The following is a 19,714-nucleotide window of genomic DNA, read 5'->3' as shown; positions in this document are numbered from 1 at the left end:
AAATGTGTGATAAAATCGAATGTTTAAACCATTAAGAATGTTTTTGTTTGTTTGTTTTTGAACTTGGTGACAAGAAAAGACGATGGTAGTGGGAAGCAGTAATTAAAACTGGAAGTTGTTATTTACAGTCCCTTGTTTTGATAGTTTGTAGATAGAAACAAATAACTCATCCTTGTACTGTTGGAGTCATTCACTGGAAATGCTGCCGAGTCTTTGTCTATCTTATACTGCCCGGACACGTCTTTGTCGATCGCGCCATGTCGGGCATCGTGTGTGTAATGTACGTGTCTGTCTGCACTGCCTGTGCTCAATTTGTTTGAAATTCGATCTTTAATGGCATCGTTATGCGATTATTGAAGGGATTCATGGATATTGTTGCAAGGTCAAATTATTTATGATGGATTATTGTAAGCTGATAATTTCCAGAAAGTTTGTGACAAAATTGTAATATTCGGAAGAAACACCAATGATAAAGATTCAGGAGAACTGAATTGTGCCCCCAGCCCCACCCATACAATTTGCAAGCCGATTCATAATTTTTATTCTTAATTATCCCCACGCTTTTTGAAAAAAATGGGGAGGGGGGTTATTGTAGTCTGACTGCCTGTCTATCCGTCCGCCACGCTATCTCCTCCTAAACAGCTGTGCAGAAATTCACCAAACTTGGTCGCTACTACGATCACCATGTGGCAAGAAAGTGAAAGAGCAGCAGCATTCGCCCCTCGCCCCCCCAGGGCAAGGTCAAAAGATCAAATACAAAAAAATGCAATTATGAGAACTTTTTTTTATTTTTGTTGTTGATGAAAAGTTGGAATGTGATCAACATTTTGGGGCACATGAAATATGTAACGATTTTTTTTGGGGGGAGGGGGGATTTGACCCCGGTTCACGCCTTGGTAGGTGGGGACTTGTGGTCGGCGGTCACAGGCATCAAATGGGGGTGGGGGGAAATTTTCTTGAATCAAAATTTGATATTTGGTCATTCCTGTTGGAATTTTTTGCATCTTTCAACATTACTTCAGGTGGGAAGCGTGGAGATATGCGATGGAACGCCATCGATTTCACTCTCGTATTTCTTAAACATAGCAAATTGGAACGAAACACCAACTCTGATATAAAAGAAGTGTGAGTGTGTCAGGAACAGCATTGACAAGGAAGATTTCTATTTATTTATTTTAATGGCGAAAATTTGGTTTCGTTGACTTGAACAAATGGGGAATGTAAACATGACGAATGCAATTATGGTTGAGTTTTAAAATTTCCTTCCTTATCTTCTTTCCCTATTTACTCTCCTGCCTTCCTCCTTTGGATTTTCTTTTCTCAAATTAACCAGTGACCCTCACCTCCCCCATGCACCTCAGCACTTTTTTTTTTCTGCATATGCGATGTATGGATGACTTGCAAATTTTGTCCGAAATTGGTGCCTTTTGTATTACCCGGTGCATCATTTGTTGTCCAGGCTGTTTATTCAAAACATCGTTTTCAGCATGATAGATTGTTCGAGAGAGAATTTGTTTAATCGTATTTTGGTGTGTCACCCCCCCCCCAACCCTCCACTTTGCTTTACCTTTTCTTGGAGCAGGTGAGCGGCCATTCAAATGTGAGGAGTGTGGCAAGGCGTTCAACCAGAAGGGTGTTCTGCAGATCCACATGGCTAAGCACACTGGCGAGCGTCCATACCGTTGTGCCTTCTGCCCGCACACCTTCTCTCAGCGTGGAAACCTCCGTGCTCATATCCAGCGAGTACATGCCAACGTAAGTGCAAGGCATATGGGCACTGTTCACGGCTGTTTGCCCAAAGATGGCCGCCGTTGCTTTGCTGATTTGTCCAAAATATTTACCTTTCAGTCCGACCACAAAGCAAACCCCAACACACGGACTCCAAACACCATACGCAATTCAACTTAAACTGTACTTTTTATATTCCCCTGTGAAGATTGAAAAGAGGCTTTGGACGGCCTTGCAGTTACAGCGCGGCACCTCCCGGAGACTTCCTGGCAGCGATAGAGTACAAACGGATAACAAGCAGTAAATCTTGAGCAATAATCCTGCCGTGTCTTCTTTTATCGAGCTCCTGAGCCACCAGCAAACTAATAGCCTTCCCACAGACATCCCTCTGACAGCTTAAACGCTGTTTGGTGTGGCCATTTTTTTTGCCGAGGACACATTAGAGGTAGGAGAGCGATGAAAGCTGCTCTGGGCAGTCTGCTTTGAGTTGGATTTATTGTTTCCTCGTCAGTTCGGCGCTGGAGGCCCCTCTCACCCTGGCTGTGTGAACTACCCCCCAAACCTACCCTCATTCCCCCTCCACCATTCCCATTGCTCCTCGGCTTTTTTTTTCTGATGCCTGCCTACTGCCGCCGCCTTTTCGGCTGCTCTGCCACAGCATCGATTTGCACTCAACAATACCAGCCCATTGTGTGGATATCTCGATCGCCTGCCAGCAGGCATGGCTGGATGGATGGGCTTTGCTCCTTCCGCCATGCGCACTCCTTGGCCTCTGCACCATGCAATGAGCCAGCGAGGGAGCAAGAGGGTCGTGGATAAGAGAGAGATATTGATGGTTTTTATTGTCTTAGGTTCTTCATTTTGGTGTTGCCTCTGTGGAATGCACTTTGGCCTTTCCTCCAGGACAATCTGCCTGCTTCTCCCGGCATGTGATGTCCATTCTTAGGCGTTCCCTCTTATTCTTTGGTCACGCACCCACCCTGACGTTTGATTGGAAAGTAGCAAACTGGACCATTCACTTTGAAGTATAAATATTACTGTTGTCCGAATAACATACCCCTCCCCTCGCGTTTAATGAATGTCCTGCAGAGTATTTATGAAAAAAAAATGTTTTCTTAATCAAAACGGTTTGCGAGTATTTTTTTTAACTACACTGGGGTCATGAAGCGGAAACAGTATAAGATTAATTTCGCCAAAATAATTGCAAAGAAAAATAATCGACAAGTTTTTATTTTTATTTTTTTTATCCCTTTCATTTTATTTTATTTTTTTCCCTACTATTATTTTGGTGAAATTGACCTGAAATACTGTTCCTCTTAATGAGACTTTACGGTACTTGTAATATACTTTGCCTCCATTTATGGATGTGCATTTCAGTGCAAGTTTTACAAAAGGGTTGAAATCTTGCAACACATCCCCAGCCCCCACCCCCAGCCCCCACCACTCCCTCACAGGCCCACAATGCAAGTGATCGTATGTCTCGGTTAACAATTAACCCTCCCATCCTGCAGCCCTGATTGGGATAGGAATACCAGTCATTGGCCAAATGGAATATTCATCAAACGTGCCTTATTTTCAATGTTTTCTTTTTCTTTTAAAGCTTCACTTAAAAGCCTGTAGTAATGCTTTGGGAAGTTTGCGATAAAAATTCACCTCCTTGTAATTATGGCCTGGTTATTTTGCTTGCCGTGCTTGCTTGGTGCTGTTTCGGGCTTGGCGTTGGCTAAGTGCTTCTTTCCGCCCACGTGAGCTAGCAACCTCTGCAGTGCTTGCCAAAGGGATTTATCATCCCAGGTCTATGCTAAGCCTCTTGAGACAGGCAAATGGAAGCGAAAGAGAGAGGATCCAACAGCTGAGCAAGGTTCATTCCAATGCTTCCCCTGAGGTCCCTGTCCGGCTGTGGCTTTATAGCCATGCTCTGCTTGCTGCCGCCTTCATTTGTTGTTTTTTGTGCACTCATTTAGGCTTGTCCATGACATCGCTAGCCGTGTTCAAATCTAGGATGGAGGTGAGAGTTGCCTGGCGACAAAGGGCCACATGCAGAGTGTATTATTAATTTTAGATTTTGAATATATATATATATATATATATATATATATATATATATATATATATATATATATATATATATATATATATATATATATATATATGACCTATTGTCGGAATAGTTACTTCCAATATTAGCTTTGGGTCTTGTCATTAGCTGATTCAACCTATATGGCACTTCTTGCCCATGCAAGGCCTGTTTTAGATGGTCGTGCACCACCGATGATGGAACTGCTCCCCATCTCCCCTTGTGACCATAGGTGAAGCCTGGCGAGCAGCCTGTGTTTCAGTGTGAGGAATGCAGCTGCGTGTTCAAAAAGCTTGGTAGTCTGAATGCACATATCAGCCGAATGCATGCAGAGGAAAGTTTCACGATACAACTGCTTCCTGACACACCACAGGTTTGCCTCCTCCTCCTTTTGGCAATGTGATGGCAAGTTAACATGCTCTCGCTCGTCTGCAGTAACCAGTGATGTGGCACAAACTTTGTTATTAAAGTATGCAGTGCCTTCAGAAAGTATTCACATCCTTTTGACTTTTGTCACATTTTGTTGTGGTGCAGCCTGAATTGAAAATGGATTGAATTTAAATTTTGTGTCACCAATCTTTACAAAATACCCCATAAGGACAAAGTGGAAACATGTTTTCATCCCCAAAGAAAATCCTCAAATCCAGATGTGCAAAGACTCGAAGACTGTAATGTAATTCAGGCATACCCAGGAAGACTGGAAGCTGTAATCGCTGCCAAAGGCACTTCAATAAAGCATTGACTCATGGAATACTTATTGATGCAAGACATTTCAACTTTTCATTTTAAATTAATTCCTAAAAATTTCTGAAAACGTGTTTTCACTTTGTCATTACGGGGTATTTTGTGCAGATCGGTGACAAAAAATTTAAATTTAACCCATTTAAAATTCAGGCTGTAACACAACAGAATGTGACAAAAGTTGAGGGTTGTGAATACTTTCTGAAGGCACTGAATGTTGTGCAATCCAGACATGTACATGATGATGGATCAGTTTTGATCTGGATTTTTGTTAAAAACTGCTGTGTACATAACAAAATGGTACTTTCATTTATTTTCAAGGTATTTTCCAGTTTTGTACACCTCTGCTTGCACTCTCTCGTCTCCGGACACTCACCCCCCCCCCGGCCTGCACTCATCCACCCCCCTCCACACACACACACACACACACACACACACACACACACACACACACACACACACACACACACACACACACACACACACACACACACACACACACACACACACACACACACACACACACACACACACACACTTGCTCTCTACCGCTCACACTCATCCCACGCACTCGTCGTCGTCCCACGCACGCACATGGTAATCGTCGTTGTCGTCATCGTCCCATGCACTCGTCAACGTCCCACGCAGTCGTCGTCGTCCGCCCCCCCCTTCCCCACCGCATTTGTCATCTTGTCTCCCACCGCACTTGCACTCATGTCTCCCCCCCACCCCCACCCTTTCACTCATGTCTCCCCCCACCCTTTACACTCATGTCTCCCCCCACCCCACCCTTTACACTCATGTCTCCCCCACCTTTACACTCATGTCTCCCCCACCTTTACACTCATGTCTCCCCCACCTTTACACTCATGTCTCCCCCACCTTTACACTCATGTCTCCCCCACCGTTACACTCATGTCTCCCCCACCGTTACTCATGTCTCCCCTCACCGTTACACTCGTGTCTCCCCCACCTTTACACTCGTGTCTCCCCCACCTTTACACTCGTGTCTCCCCCACCTTTACACTCGTGTCTCCCCCACCATTACACTCGTGTCTCCCCCACCATTACACTCGTGTCTCCCCCCACCATTACACTCGTGTCTCCCCCACCATTACACTCGTGTCTCCCCCACCATTACACTCGTGTCTCCCCCCACCATTACACTCGTGTCTCCCCCACCATTACACTCGTGTCTCCCCCACCATTACACTCGTGTCTCCCCCACCATTACACTCGTGTCTCCCCCACCATTACACTCGTGTCTCCCCCACCATTACACTCGTGTCTCCCCCACCATTACACTCGTGTCTCCCCCACCATTACACTCGTGTCTCCCCCACCATTACACTCGTGTCTCCCCCACCATTACACTCGTGTCTCCCCCACCATTACACTCGTGTCTCCCCCACCATTACACTCGTGTCTCCCCCACCATTACACTCGTGTCTCCCCCACCATTACACTCGTGTCTCCCCCACCATTACACTCGTGTCTCCCCCACCATTACACTCGTGTCTCCCCCACCATTACACTCGTGTCTCCCCCCACCATTACACTCGTGTCTCCCCCACCATTACACTCGTGTCTCCCCCACCATTACACTCGTGTCTCCCCCACCATTACACTCGTGTCTCCCCCACCATTACACTCGTGTCTCCCCCACCATTACACTCGTGTCTCCCCCACCATTACACTCGTGTCTCCCCCCACCATTACACTCGTGTCTCCCCCACCATTACACTCGTGTCTCCCCCCACCATTACACTCGTGTCTCCCCCCACCATTACACTCGTGTCTCCCCCACCATTACACTCGTGTCTCCCCCACCATTACACTCGTGTCTCCCCCACCATTACACTCGTGTCTCCCCCCACCATTACACTCGTGTCTCCCCCCACCATTACACTCGTGTCTCCCCCCACCATTACACTCGTGTCTCCCCCACCATTACACTCGTGTCTCCCCCACCATTACACTCGTGTCTCCCCCCACCATTACACTCGTGTCTCCCCCACCATTACACTCGTGTCTCCCCCACCATTACACTCGTGTCTCCCCCCACCATTACACTCGTGTCTCCCCCACCATTACACTCGTGTCTCCCCCACCATTACACTCGTGTCTCCCCCACCCCCAACTTATGTCTCCCCCCACCATTACACTCGTGTCTCCCCCACCCCCAACTTTACACTCGTGTCTCCCCCCACCTTTACACTCGTGTCTCCCCCACCATTACACTCGTGTCTCCCCCACCTTTACACTCGTGTCTCCCCCACCATTACACTCGTGTCTCCCCCACCATTACACTCGTGTCTCCCCCCACCTTTACACTCGTGTCTCCCCCCACCGTTACACTCGTGTCTCCCCCCACCGTTACACTCGTGTCTCCCCCACCGTTACACTCGTGTCTCCCCCCACCGTTACACTCGTGTCTCCCCCACCGTTACACTCATGTCTCCCCCCACCGTTACACTCATGTCTCCCCCCACCGTTACACTCATGTCTCCCCCACCGTTACTCATGTCTCCCCCACCGTTACACTCATGTCTCCCCCCACCGTTACACTCATGTCTCCCCTCACCGTTACACTCATGTCTCCCCCACCTTTACACTCACGTCTCCCCCACCCCCCAACTTATGTCTCCCCCACCATTACACTCACGTCTCCCCCACCCCCAACTTTTACACTCGTGTCTCCCCCACCTTTACACTCGTGTCTCCCCCACCTTTACACTCGTGTCTCCCCACACCATTACACTCGTGTCTCCCCCACCATTACACTCGTGTCTCCCCCACCATTACACTCGTGTCTCCCCCACCGTTACACTCGTGTCTCCCCCCACCGTTACACTCGTGTCTCCCCCCACCGTTACACTCGTGTCTCCCCCACCGTTACACTCGTGTCTCCCCCCACCGTTACACTCGTGTCTCCCCCCACCGTTACACTCATGTCTCCCCCACCGTTACTCATGTCTCCCCCCACCGTTACACTCATGTCTCCCCTCACCGTTACACTCATGTCTCCCCCACCTTTACACTCACGTCTCCCCCACCCCCCAACTTATGTCTCCCCCACCATTACACTCACGTCTCCCCCCACCCCCAACTTTTACACTCGTGTCTCCCCCACCTTTACACTCGTGTCTCCCCCACCTTTACACTCGTGTCTCCCCCCACCATTACACTCGTGTCTCCCCCACCATTACACTCGTGTCTCCCCCACCATTACACTCGTGTCTCCCCCACCATTACACTCGTGTCTCCCCCACCATTACACTCGTGTCTCCCCCACCATTACACTCGTGTCTCCCCCACCATTACACTCGTGTCTCCCCCACCATTACACTCGTGTCTCCCCCACCATTACACTCGTGTCTCCCCCACCATTACACTCGTGTCTCCCCCACCATTACACTCGTGTCTCCCCCACCATTACACTCGTGTCTCCCCCACCATTACACTCGTGTCTCCCCCACCATTACACTCGTGTCTCCCCCCACCATTACACTCGTGTCTCCCCCACCATTACACTCGTGTCTCCCCCACCATTACACTCGTGTCTCCCCCACCATTACACTCGTGTCTCCCCCACCATTACACTCGTGTCTCCCCCACCATTACACTCGTGTCTCCCCCACCATTACACTCGTGTCTCCCCCCACCATTACACTCGTGTCTCCCCCACCATTACACTCGTGTCCCCCCACCATTACACTCGTGTCCCCCCACCCTGACACTCGTGTCCCCCTCACCCTGACACTCGTGTCCCCCCCACCCTGACACTCGTGTCCCCCCCACCCTGACACTCGTGTCCCCCCCCCCACCCTGACACTCGTGTCCCCCCACCCTGACACTCGTGTCCCCCCCACCTTTTCACTTGTGTCCCCCCCCCCACCTTTTCACTCGTGTCCCCCCACCTTTTCACTCGTGTCTCTCCCCCCACAGTGACACTCATGTCTCCCCCACCCATTCGCTAATGTCTCCCCTTTCACCAACGAGCTCATTTCCACTCCCCCCAAGCCTCGCCCCCACCCCGCGCTCTTTTCCCTCGTCCCAACGCCACTCTCATTTCGCCCACCACCCCTACAAACCCACGCCTGCTTCCCCCCTCTCACCCTTTCCCTGTGCTTGTTTTCTCCCCTTAAGCTCCCTGCCCGTTCTCCCCCCACACCTCTTTAGAGCGTCCCCCCCTAACCGCTTCACACCTATGCTCGTTTCCCACCCCATTCCCCAAACTCGTCCCTCCCCGCATCGCCACACTTGTTCTTTCTCTATCTCCACACTCATTCCACCACTATCCCAACGCTCATTTTCCTCCCCCCACCCGCATGCTCATCCCCCCCCCACCCCCGCACTCATTTCACTCCCACACCTCCGCAGTTTGTCCACTGTCTGATGCTGCACATACAACACATTTATCACTTGGTTTATCATCTTCTCTATTTTCCTTGTTCTTCAACTCATTCACTTTCTTGATTCATTTCCTAACCTTCTTTCCACTACCTTTGCCTGCCGACTAACGATCGCAGGAGGTTAAGATAACCCCCCTCCCCCCCCTCCTCCGTGCAATTGCACGTGGTCCTGAGATAAGGGGCCCTCAAACGGCTGATCGTGGTTCCCAATCTTTGGAGACGGGGGGGGGGGGGGGCCGAGGGTGGGGTCTCACTTTGCTGACAAATCATATCACCTTGTGAGTGGTGGGTGATAAACACAGCGCCAAGGGAATGCTCCACCTGAAGGAAAGAAAGCACCTTGATGGAATTGATCCATTCAAACATGTTTTTCCTGATGTTTAATTGGAGAGGATGATTACAAATTCATGGGGTGAGTTTAGTAATATATGAGAAAGCAAGTGGAACAATAACTACGTTTAATATATACAATTTGCAACAATAATTTAATCAATAAAATCTCCATCATTTCTCCTGTTTATACCTATCGATATTGTTGAACAAATCCAAACGACAAGTAATTGTATCTTTGCACGAGTACATGGACTAACCCGTGCGCACGGTGGAACGTTGTGGTTTTTAAAATCGGAGCACCTGTCCCAAAGAAGAAACTAAACAACCCCAGCAGTGCTAAAAAGAGAAGAAAAAAACAATTGGGGGGGGGAAGGGTGAAAATCATCCGAAATTCACTTTTCTCATCACACTAAACGGCAGAACCAGAAAAGGGTCCGAGGTGTGTTCCTTTACCCACCAGCTTGTGGAGTGCTCACCAGGGTGGCTTAAACACTCCAACAAAACGTTTGATAAGCAGGCGTTCACACAATGTTTGTTTTTTTTTGTATTTGGTTCCCCAATGAGTGCCAGCAGAAATGGTTTGGTACTCACAAAAATAAATGAATTAAAGTTACTTTCGAGCGTGCTCGTCTGCTTTCCCGAGCGCCTCTCAGCTTCGAATCCACCTCCACTATTCTGTAAGTGCTCTCTCAGAACGTCCCCTCTAGACAAGACACTCACAACCTGCTCGTTTTTTTTCGGTCTGGACACTGTTAACCTCCTCCTCCTCCTTCCTCTTTGCTCGCGTGTTCTCCTTAAATCTATGTTGTTGTTTTTTTATTATTTTATCTTATAAGTTATAAACCTACAATACAACTTGTAAATTATAATGTTATCATTTATAAACTTGATTTTGAATTCACAGTGTTTCAATTATCAGAATCTTCATGGAACAATCTTACCTCCACCGGCTGAGAAAACCCTCCTATTCTTCCTTTTCACTCACGTGTTCTCCTTTGATCTTTTTTTTGTTTGTTTTTTAAAATCTCGGAAGTTGTAATTTAACTTATAAATTATAATGTTTTGATTTGTAAATTTTAATTTTGTGCACTTAAATTTTGAAATCACAGTGCAGTACATCAATTTATCAGAATTATTACGGAAGAATGTGACCGACATGAGCGGAGAAAACCTTCCATCAAAAGCCTTTGTTGTGCTTGTACGCTTTAAAGCATTTTGTGGGGGTTTTTTTTTTTTTTTTTTAAACCACGCATAAGTACCTGAGTACCAGTTATGTGAACCTCTGTTGATAAGGAAAGGCTGACTAGGAATGCGATAGCAAGCTGATTGATCATGGAACACACTCCATCCACCCATTGAGACCAGACTCTGTGCAGAGCGTTGGTGCTGCCAAAGCAGTCTCCTTGGCTATTGGGCACAGTCCTGGACGGGTCGCCACTCCGACACAGTTTTCCAGCGTGCTGGCACTCATTTTGTCGACCTCGGAAGGATGACAGGCAGAGTCAACCCCACCTGGTATTAATTCAACAGCCGAGCAGGATTTGAACTCAGGATCCAGGATGCTAAGCATTAAGCCAACACCAGGCAAATCCTCCATGGATCAGCTTTTTGCTTAAGTTTGTGTTTACAGCTGGCGTTGAGATAAGGTTACTGTTTTTCTTATCACATAAAATAATTTGAAGCGGCCAGGGGGATCACGTTATTCTTTTTATTACTGCCATTTATTGTTAATATTGTTACGAATTTCGGTGCGATCGGCCGCGCAACACTAATAGCAGCCGCGTCGCCCACCGGACAGACAATTCAGTCCTGACCCTCCTGGAACTACCGCCAGGAGCCAGTCACGGGTGGGGGTTTAACCTCACTACAACCCAGTCCGCATTCTACCCACGCGAAATAGGGTGAATCGCCAAATGTCGATAGACCCAAGTACCCACGCGGGTAGCGTACCGAGGAGTTGTACCACGCCGCAGGTCGGCTCCGGACACGAACCGCTTTGCGGCTCGTTCTGTGCTAAGGGGATAACTGAGCGGAGTTATCGTCGACCTCGACGGTTCAGATTACTTACTGGGTGTCTAAACCCACTACCAATCCCTTCTGTTTTGCAAGATGGAACTTTCAAACGAAGGAAAGGACGCAACGAAACGGGTCACAATTTTACAAGCACATTTTATTCCACACTCAGACAAGCACGTATTTACAGTTATTCAAAAACAATGCACGTATACAGTCAAAGCAAGAACACAACGCAGAGTTACAACCGAATAAAAAAGGCAATTATTTTCAGCACACTTACACAGGTTTACTTACAAGACTGGCGCCACACATACATTTACACAAAAACAAAAGCCACCCTCACAGGCAAGGAGGCAGACAGGTCCGTGGACCAAATGCGCGTGGAACCTGGTTGAGCGGCCAGGTCCATGAGACCGAAGTGGTCCTACCCGTGCCCTCGTGGCGCGATGGCGGGCAAGCCGCAATGTCAGCGTAACGCGCCTGACTCCATGCCCCTGGCGTGGCCGGTGAGCTCCCTCCGGCATGCTCTGCGCAAGCACATCTTTCTCGGTTGGCACACGGTTGGGGTGGGAACGGACGGGGTTACCGGCGCTATCTCAGCGTGGATGGGGGGAATTGTTGATGCCCGGGATGGGGAAGGTTCTTGTTGCTCGGGATGGGGAGAGGGGAATGGCTGACGCTGGGTCCCCCCAAGCGGGGCCTTGGGACCACACTGGCTCCGGCGAACCCACGCCCCCGAGCCTTCCTCCGTGTCCCTGCTCCACTCCGCGACTCGGCCCTCGACCTCCACTCCGAGCTCCGTCTCCCGTTCGTCGATCGGGCCCCGTCTGCACTGCCTGCTTCGAGCTTCTTCCTTTCCACCATCCGTCCCCGTATATCCTTCACTTCTGACTTCTCCGACTCAACTTGACTTCCCGCTCCACCGACTGACCTCGAGCCGCGCCGCATTCGCTCTTGTATAGCCCGGGGGAGGTTCGTATATGCAAATACACGGATCAAATCGCGTTTGGAGGCGGGGCTACGCCGCCCGATGTTCAACCGTTGGATGGACGGAAAGGGGGCGTGAACCTCTCCTGATCCGTTTCTCTCTCCAATAAGGGATCCATATGCTTCGCGTTTGGAGGCGGGGCCACACCGCCCGATGCTCAGCCATTAGACGGACGGAAAGGGGGCGTGAACCTCTCCTGATCTGTTTTTCCTCTCCAGAAAGGATCCATGTGCACTCGTGGCAGACTCGTTTGGTAACAATCACCGAACGGGCTTTGGACAGCACGACGTTCGGTGTTGACAGGTGGTGTGGTTGATGGTTGTGGAGGGAGAAAGGCGAAGGTGGTGGGGGGGTTTGCTGTGGTGGTTTGGTTGTTGGCGGGCGTCGTTTGAGAATGGGGGTGAGGCGATGTTTGCGGGGTGGGGTTGTGGAGGTGAAGGTAGTGGCGGTTTGGTGTAGTTGTTCGGGGGCGTTGTTGGTCCAAAATAATGACAGAGAAAAGAAAAACGGCAAGCTCAAAGGATCGCAGCCCGGTGAATACGGAAATTCCCTTTAAACAACGATGGGGAAATCTAACCACACAATTTCTTATCGTCATAACTGATCTAAAGTACTTTATCGTGTATTGCGAATTTCCACAGCCGTAACAATATTATTATTAATATTAGTATTTTGCAATACTGTAACGTTAATATTATGATTAATATGCCATTATTACTCTGAGATGGCCTGGGAAAAATGGCACGCAAAGGTGGAACGACGCTCCAGCGTATACACCTTTCCAATGCGGGGGGGGGGGAGGGGGAAGCAATTGAACGGGAATTCCTCTGGATTTTTTTGCAATTGAGGCTCAAGCAACATCGGTTAAACGAGTGTGAAAATATCACGGAGTCCCCTTACTCGTAAGTCGTGATACAGTTGTGTGTTCTGCAGAGTCACTTGTAATACCCTCTCCCACCACCACCGGGAGTGGTGCTACACAGTACACATCTATGAAGATAATTTCTGTCGCACCACCTTTGGAATTCCTGGTGACGAGGGCAAATTAACTCGCTACAACCTTTGCCATGTGACCTGTAGTCCTCTTTAAAAAAAACAAAAACCATTTGTATACATTGTCGAGGCTCGTATATTAGCTAACACACAACGCACAGCAAGGGGAAGGTTGGGGGCATGAGACAAGAGGGGCAGGAAAGAGGGAGGACAAAACAGTGGGGAAAAGAGACAAGTTTAATTGGTTGAGATTGCAGAAGTTACGACCGAATACATCGACATCAGACGGACGGATGTCAAATTGCGATCCTTAAATCACCGAACCATGAACCATGATCTTACCTGCTTGGGGACAAAGTACGACATGACATCTTCTAACTCATCTGTGTTTAAAAAAACCTGTTCCACAATAAATCCCTTCACCTCTTTGTTTCATGGGCTGAGCATGAGAATGTGTGTTTGAGAATGGGGATTCCAATCAGGAAGTCAGAAATTAAGTGTTTTGGGAATAAGCTTCGAATGAAAGTTGGAAAATGAACGTTTGGGAATTAGGTTTGAAGGGAAATGAAGGTTCACAAATGAGGAAGAATACAATGGGGAAGGTTCTTCCGACAACCATTGACCCCGTAATGGCGGACTGTACAGATGCCGCATTTTCGCCTCAAGCCAACCGACCCAACCGACCCAACAACTTGATCTTTTCATCAAATGTCATAACCTTTTTCTGCCTTTTGAAACAACTAACTTTGTCCATCGCTTTACATTTGAGCTCATTAAAAACGGTGTGCGAAAAACACCACAAAGCTCATAATGGGAGGTAATCGTTTATGTACGGGACGCAAACAATGACTCAACTCAGCCCAAAAACTGCAATTGGTCAAAATGAAATCCCACGATATGGAATCGGAACATAATAGGCTGCCTGCGATAGTGGAAACCGTGATATTGGAGGGTTTACTGTACTAAAAAACAACAATAATCGGAATGGCATTCGGTGGAGTGCATGTGCATCCCTGGCCAGGCTGAACAATTTACGTTTTGTATCCCACTGACGGGCAGGACCTGGACCGAAGACAAAATCTAATCGGCTTGTTATAGTCACCTAACCAACTCGTCCACAACTTTTTAGTTCACCTGGAACGTAGTTCTGGAGCTTATGGGATGGCGCATCGTCCGTCCATCTGTCCGTCCGTCCACAAACACTTGCAACTTCTCTGACACTACACAAACTATTTCAATGAAACTTTACCACAACGTTCATCACCATGTATGTACCAAAGTTTGTTCATGGCATGAAAAAAATTGGGCCCCAAGGAGGTCGATGGGGGTTGCCCCACAAAATAGGTATTTGCTTCCTTCTCAGAAGCTACACAGGCAATTCTGATTAAACTTGATCATGACCTTCAACACCCATGATGTACCAAAGTTTGTTCATGGGATTAAAAAAAAAATCGGGGCTACAGAAGTGTTTACGCTGGGGGGAGGGGGAGGTGCCCCCCCAAAAGAGTTGTTTGCTTTCTTCTTATAAACGACGTACAATTTTGATGAAACTTGACGACAACCTTCTTCACCCGTGATATACCAAAGAATGTTCATGGCATTAAAAATTTGGGGTCGAAGGGGAGTCCACGGGGAGGGGGGGGGCTGCTCCCAAATTAGGTATTTGCTTTCTTCTCAGAAATGACACATGCAGTTTTGATGAAACTTGACCACCACCATCAGCACCCGTGATGCTACAAAGATTGTTCACGGCATTTAAAAATATATATATATCCAAATGTATTTATTTACTTTCTTCTCCATTACATTTTTTCTGGATCATCCAGGCCTACCAGTGGTTCCCTGGTTATCTTATCCAGCCGCTACCAGGTGAATGCCCAGGGTTATTGCCCCTATGTTTGAAATATGCTGTGCAGTTTATTGTTTTTAGCCCCATCGCTCAATGGTTAAGAATCACTTTTTTTAAATTTTAAAACTCTTGTATCCGGATTCGGATCTTTACCAGAATGGAATCGATTCGTCCTAGTCACACTGCCAACCTGTCCACCCAGTTTCGCCCGAAACCGGCAACAACATTTTGAGGATTAAAAAAAAAAATTTCATCCTGTTCACAGACATAACAGATAGGGGCGAATTTGGTGTGTCAAGCAAGTGGTTTTAATGAATGTGTTCGCTCAACACCCAGATACATCTGTATTGAGAAAGCAATCGTGTGAAACCATGGAAGACAATTGTTGTCGTCTCCCTCTTATCTTTTGCCATGTATTGACATTTGCATTACAATTTTTTATCATACTTGTAACTTCTTTCCAAAACATTGTTTTATAATTTACTAATTTGCATGATGATGCTTTTGCGCACGAACACCAGCTCTTTCTTCACAGTTTAACCATCATTCTGTTTTCTTGTCGATATGTGATTCGGCCATGCAGGGTGCGGGCAGTTTTGGGCAAGCGAGTCACGCTCCACAGGGTGGTCGAGCCATGACCGATGTCATACAGCAGTTGCTGGAACTCTCTGAACATGTAACCAGCGATCCAACGCAAAATTCAACGTTCGGGCTCGACTCTGCCATTAGCCATGACATATTACAGGTTCGTGAACTTTTCAGCTCGACAGCAATGGTCGAAAACTGCAATTGTCATGAACTGTTCGACCAATCACAATGTGCTGTTAAATGGCAAATGTCGGCTGTACGACCTAGAATATAAATATTCACATAATCTATATGCTGTTACTATGATTGCTCTTTGTCATTGGCAAAGTTGTTCTTTGCTGAAGCATTTGTGTTGAAGGTTTTTGTCAACCCGCCAACCTCTCTTTTCGGTGACAATGTTTTCCTCAATGGCCAGTCGGGTGTCGGCGATCTCGATGGTGAAGCTTAATTTGTTATCAGGCAGATTCCTTTCCTCGTTTCAAAATGTTGGTTCGGATTATGCAGTGTGATCCGATTGTGAGACTTCTTTTCGCTGCCATCTCAGTGTGCATGTTAATGGTTGTCAGGGTGTTACTCAAATAAAAGACCATTAAGCAGCTCAAACATAGATCCAGCCCAGTATTTTTCCCCCCCTCCTTTGTTGGCAGATCGGTGTGCAGAAGCCTAATTTAATTTGGCTGTCATTAAATCTCCTGGGGTGTCGATGCTGAAGTGGTGTATCTGCAGTTCCAATTTGCAAAATGGGCGTGAAGCCAGGCTGCTGTCATGGGGTTAGGAATGCTGGTGATAGAATTGAACCACTGACCCTCAGATTCCCAGATTAGCACTCTAACCACTGAGCTATTCGTTACAATGAGTCATCCCAGCTGCTGAACTTCCTCGGACGTTGAGAGTTTGGCAGGGGGCGAAACGTACTTTACGACTTACCTTGATTTCCATTCGGGTTGAGCGCTTAATAGCAAACCGGGGTTAAGGTTTAACGGGAGCAAAGTGGGCCCATCGGCCGATTTGGCAGCGAGTGGCAATGATGCAATGCGTCCAAGTTGGCATGGGTAGACAGACGGGGCTGTGAAATAGTACTCTTTCTGGAATAGCTGTCTTAGAATCTTGCCCATCTCGTTAAGGGCTCGTTTCCAAGTTGCTCTTGAGAGGCTGCCACCATCTGCTCCACCAGACTTCCATGGCTCCGGAGCACATTTGGTTACTCATCTCCATGGATTTTACCGAAGTCCAAATCCTTGATCACGGAGAGCATCACATCCGCAGCACAATGTTAATGTGCTCCCTGGATATACTGATAGCTTTCACCTTCCCATACTGGACAATCGCTTTCGACTTGGCGATTTCTCCCTGGGTAGCGTGCTTAAATTTCCCGGCTGTAACATATTTGGCAGCAACATTAAACAACAGCTTAACAGTACGGGATGAGACAGGAGAGATGAGTGGGGGAGTGGGCAGGAAGGTGGGTGGTGCTTGCGGGGGTACATGTTGTGGGAGGTGAGGCAGGGGGGTGTTGGGAGGGTGGGTGGCAAGGCATGTACTTTGTATCAATAATGAGCTAAAGCTGCTTCCAGTAATTAAAGTATTGACATTTTAATTATTGACCAAAGTGTATCATCGGCGCAGAAGTATTGGCTAATTCAATCGCAAGTCTTCTTTGTAATCATTGTGAGTTTCTGTGAACACCTGCCGAGGTGCAGTAACTTGAACACAAAGCTGGTACCGACTCACGTCGATGAAGGTTGAGACACGGGATTCTACTTTAGCGATCCAAACAGAACATTGTGAAATTACCTTTTTTTTAATTTAAAAATAATTGCTTTATTTGCACCTCAAATGAGCAACATGAACTAACCCCTCCCCCTCTCCCTCCACCACCCACTCTCCCCCTTTTGAAAACATTTTCCGACATACGCAAATTAAATTTATTCATTTTTTTTTTGTTTTCTTTTCATTCTATACGCTATCCAGTGTCCTGTATTGTACTGACAAGCAGAGTACCTGCCCGACGGGCCATCTTGGTCCAAGCCATAGACTCCGATAGAGAAGGACTGGAACCTCCCATGCTCGGGGTTTGCAACTTGAGTCTGAAGGATTAACTTGAGTCCGGGGCTAAAATGACTTCTCGAAGGACGAGAGACACGATCTCGGGATCCATATAGGGGTTTTTGAGGACGGCGAGTTCAATAGTGTCATTTTCAACACCACCTGAGGTCATCTTCAAGGTCAAAAGGTCATATTTCAAGGTCAAATTACTGAATTTTGGTATTTTTTGCCCGTTTTTGTGTCTAACTCATAAACGGTGAGATGGCTGATGGTAATTAGATGCAAGTGTGTAGAGCTGTCAAACTTTGATATTTATTGTCATATATCGTATTACATAAACATTATATGCATGTCACAACACTATGCCTATTACAACTATGTCTATGTCTATCACTAGTTGGAGAGCTTTTCTTGCCTCCTGAGGCATCCCAAAGCTTTTTCTTTGTCACTTACATTGAGGACATGAGCTTTCAATAGAATGTTAGCTAAAGTAGTACATGCAGCATTACTACTAGCTAAAGGAGCATCGACAGAGGATAACAGCTCAGAAAAATGAAATCGGCAGCGCATTTTATTCTTGTCATACAAATTATAGGCATTATGTACAAAAAAACGGTTGACATAGTCGGCACACTCAATCCACCTCTATTCATATTATCTAGAAACTCGGATGACACCTCGTTACCATCTTCATCATCAATGATCTCCTCCATACTAGTGCTATCACCATATTTATGAACAAGGTGTCCGGCCCAATAAACTACTTTATGCTTAAGGGCATCGTCAGACCCCAAGAGATCCTGAGTGTCTTGAGGAGTAATCTCGTCAACGAGTTCACTTCGCTCATCTGGATTGATGGAAGTTGTACAGTTCTTGTCGCAATCAATCACACGAGAACTAGATTCGGGCATAATGTCATGCTTAATGAGTGTTTGCAAATTTACAATTTTAGCTGCAGCCATAATGTCAACTCCGTCAATGTAGAAGTTTCCACCGCTTCTTTGCCTGGCTTGGCCGAAAAACTTTTCCAAGGCTTCATCTGCAAATATAGCAGGAAGAACGTAGTCAGTCTTTCTCTGCCAGAAGCAATTTGGCAGCATCCACATTATTACGTGTGGATACAGTGAAGGCTTCAGCAGTTTGCTGAGTTAGCTTCAGCTTACGACCACCACCTCCTTGCCATGCGCAGGTAGATATAATTTGGCAGACCTGCTCCAGCCTCGTGAAACTTGTACAGTCTGCTGTCCAAGGCTGTCTGGATTCGTCGCACAGATGGATAGTTGAGAAACGGTCTTTCACGTTCATCATCTTGAACCACTCACTCATTATCTGGGTGAGGATGATTGTGCCTTCGCTGATGCCCAGTGAATCCTTGAAGGTCTTTAAAGCAGCGACAGTCTTGTCATTGAACACTTGGCATACCAATGGTACGCTCTGGCATTGAAGGGGCTTGGGGAAAACAGCGGTGTGCATCAGCTTGGTTAAGCGATTAGGAGGAGCCCGGTCGATCTCATAAACCTTCTGAATATCACTCCAGTAAGCTTTGTACTCATTACCATCTACGACAAATGAGTGTCTTGCCATCAACTGTAATCCAGTTGTTGCGAACATTTTTGAAGATGTGCACGTCGTCGTTCACCAAGAACATAGATTGCTCTTGAATTGACAGCACTTGGAAACTACCTGGTCCTTCAAGTTTTGAATAAACACTGCGGTTGGTATTGCAATTGTCACATATCAAATAAATCACAGTACCGCCAGCACAAACTACAGCTGATGCAGCTTTGATAAGGAGTTCCTTCAGCTGATCGGCAGTTAGTTTTTTGCAGGGCAAAATGCGTAGAATATAGCGTGGACCACTGAAATGGCAGGCAACTTCAACAACCATAGCATGTGAAGCAAGCATTTCATGTTCATCACCCGCTGCTGCATTTTGAGCA

General features: G+C 47.2%; 1 protein-coding gene across 6 annotated transcripts in view; it reads left to right on the top strand.

Annotated features, from left to right (window-relative positions):
- ZNF236 (zinc finger protein 236) overlaps positions 1-19,714 on the top strand; it is a 229,328-nt gene that overhangs the window by 32,334 nt on the left and 177,280 nt on the right. For all 6 annotated transcript variants that reach the window (XM_085877114.1, XM_085877115.1, XM_085877113.1 and 3 more), the window contains 3 exons: positions 1,583-1,755; positions 4,038-4,178; positions 15,724-15,885. In XM_085877114.1, coding sequence (XP_085733240.1) covers positions 1,583-1,755; positions 4,038-4,178; positions 15,724-15,885 — 476 coding nt within the window. The remainder of the gene's footprint in view (positions 1-1,582; positions 1,756-4,037; positions 4,179-15,723; positions 15,886-19,714) is intronic.

This window comes from Eptatretus burgeri, chromosome 4 (genome assembly GCF_056783735.1).
Source record: "Eptatretus burgeri isolate ZD-2024b chromosome 4, Ebu_testis_v1, whole genome shotgun sequence".
Lineage (NCBI taxonomy): Eukaryota > Metazoa > Chordata > Myxini > Myxiniformes > Myxinidae > Eptatretus > Eptatretus burgeri.
Note: the sequence above shows the minus strand (reverse complement) of the source record. Positions and strands in the feature narration are given on the sequence as shown.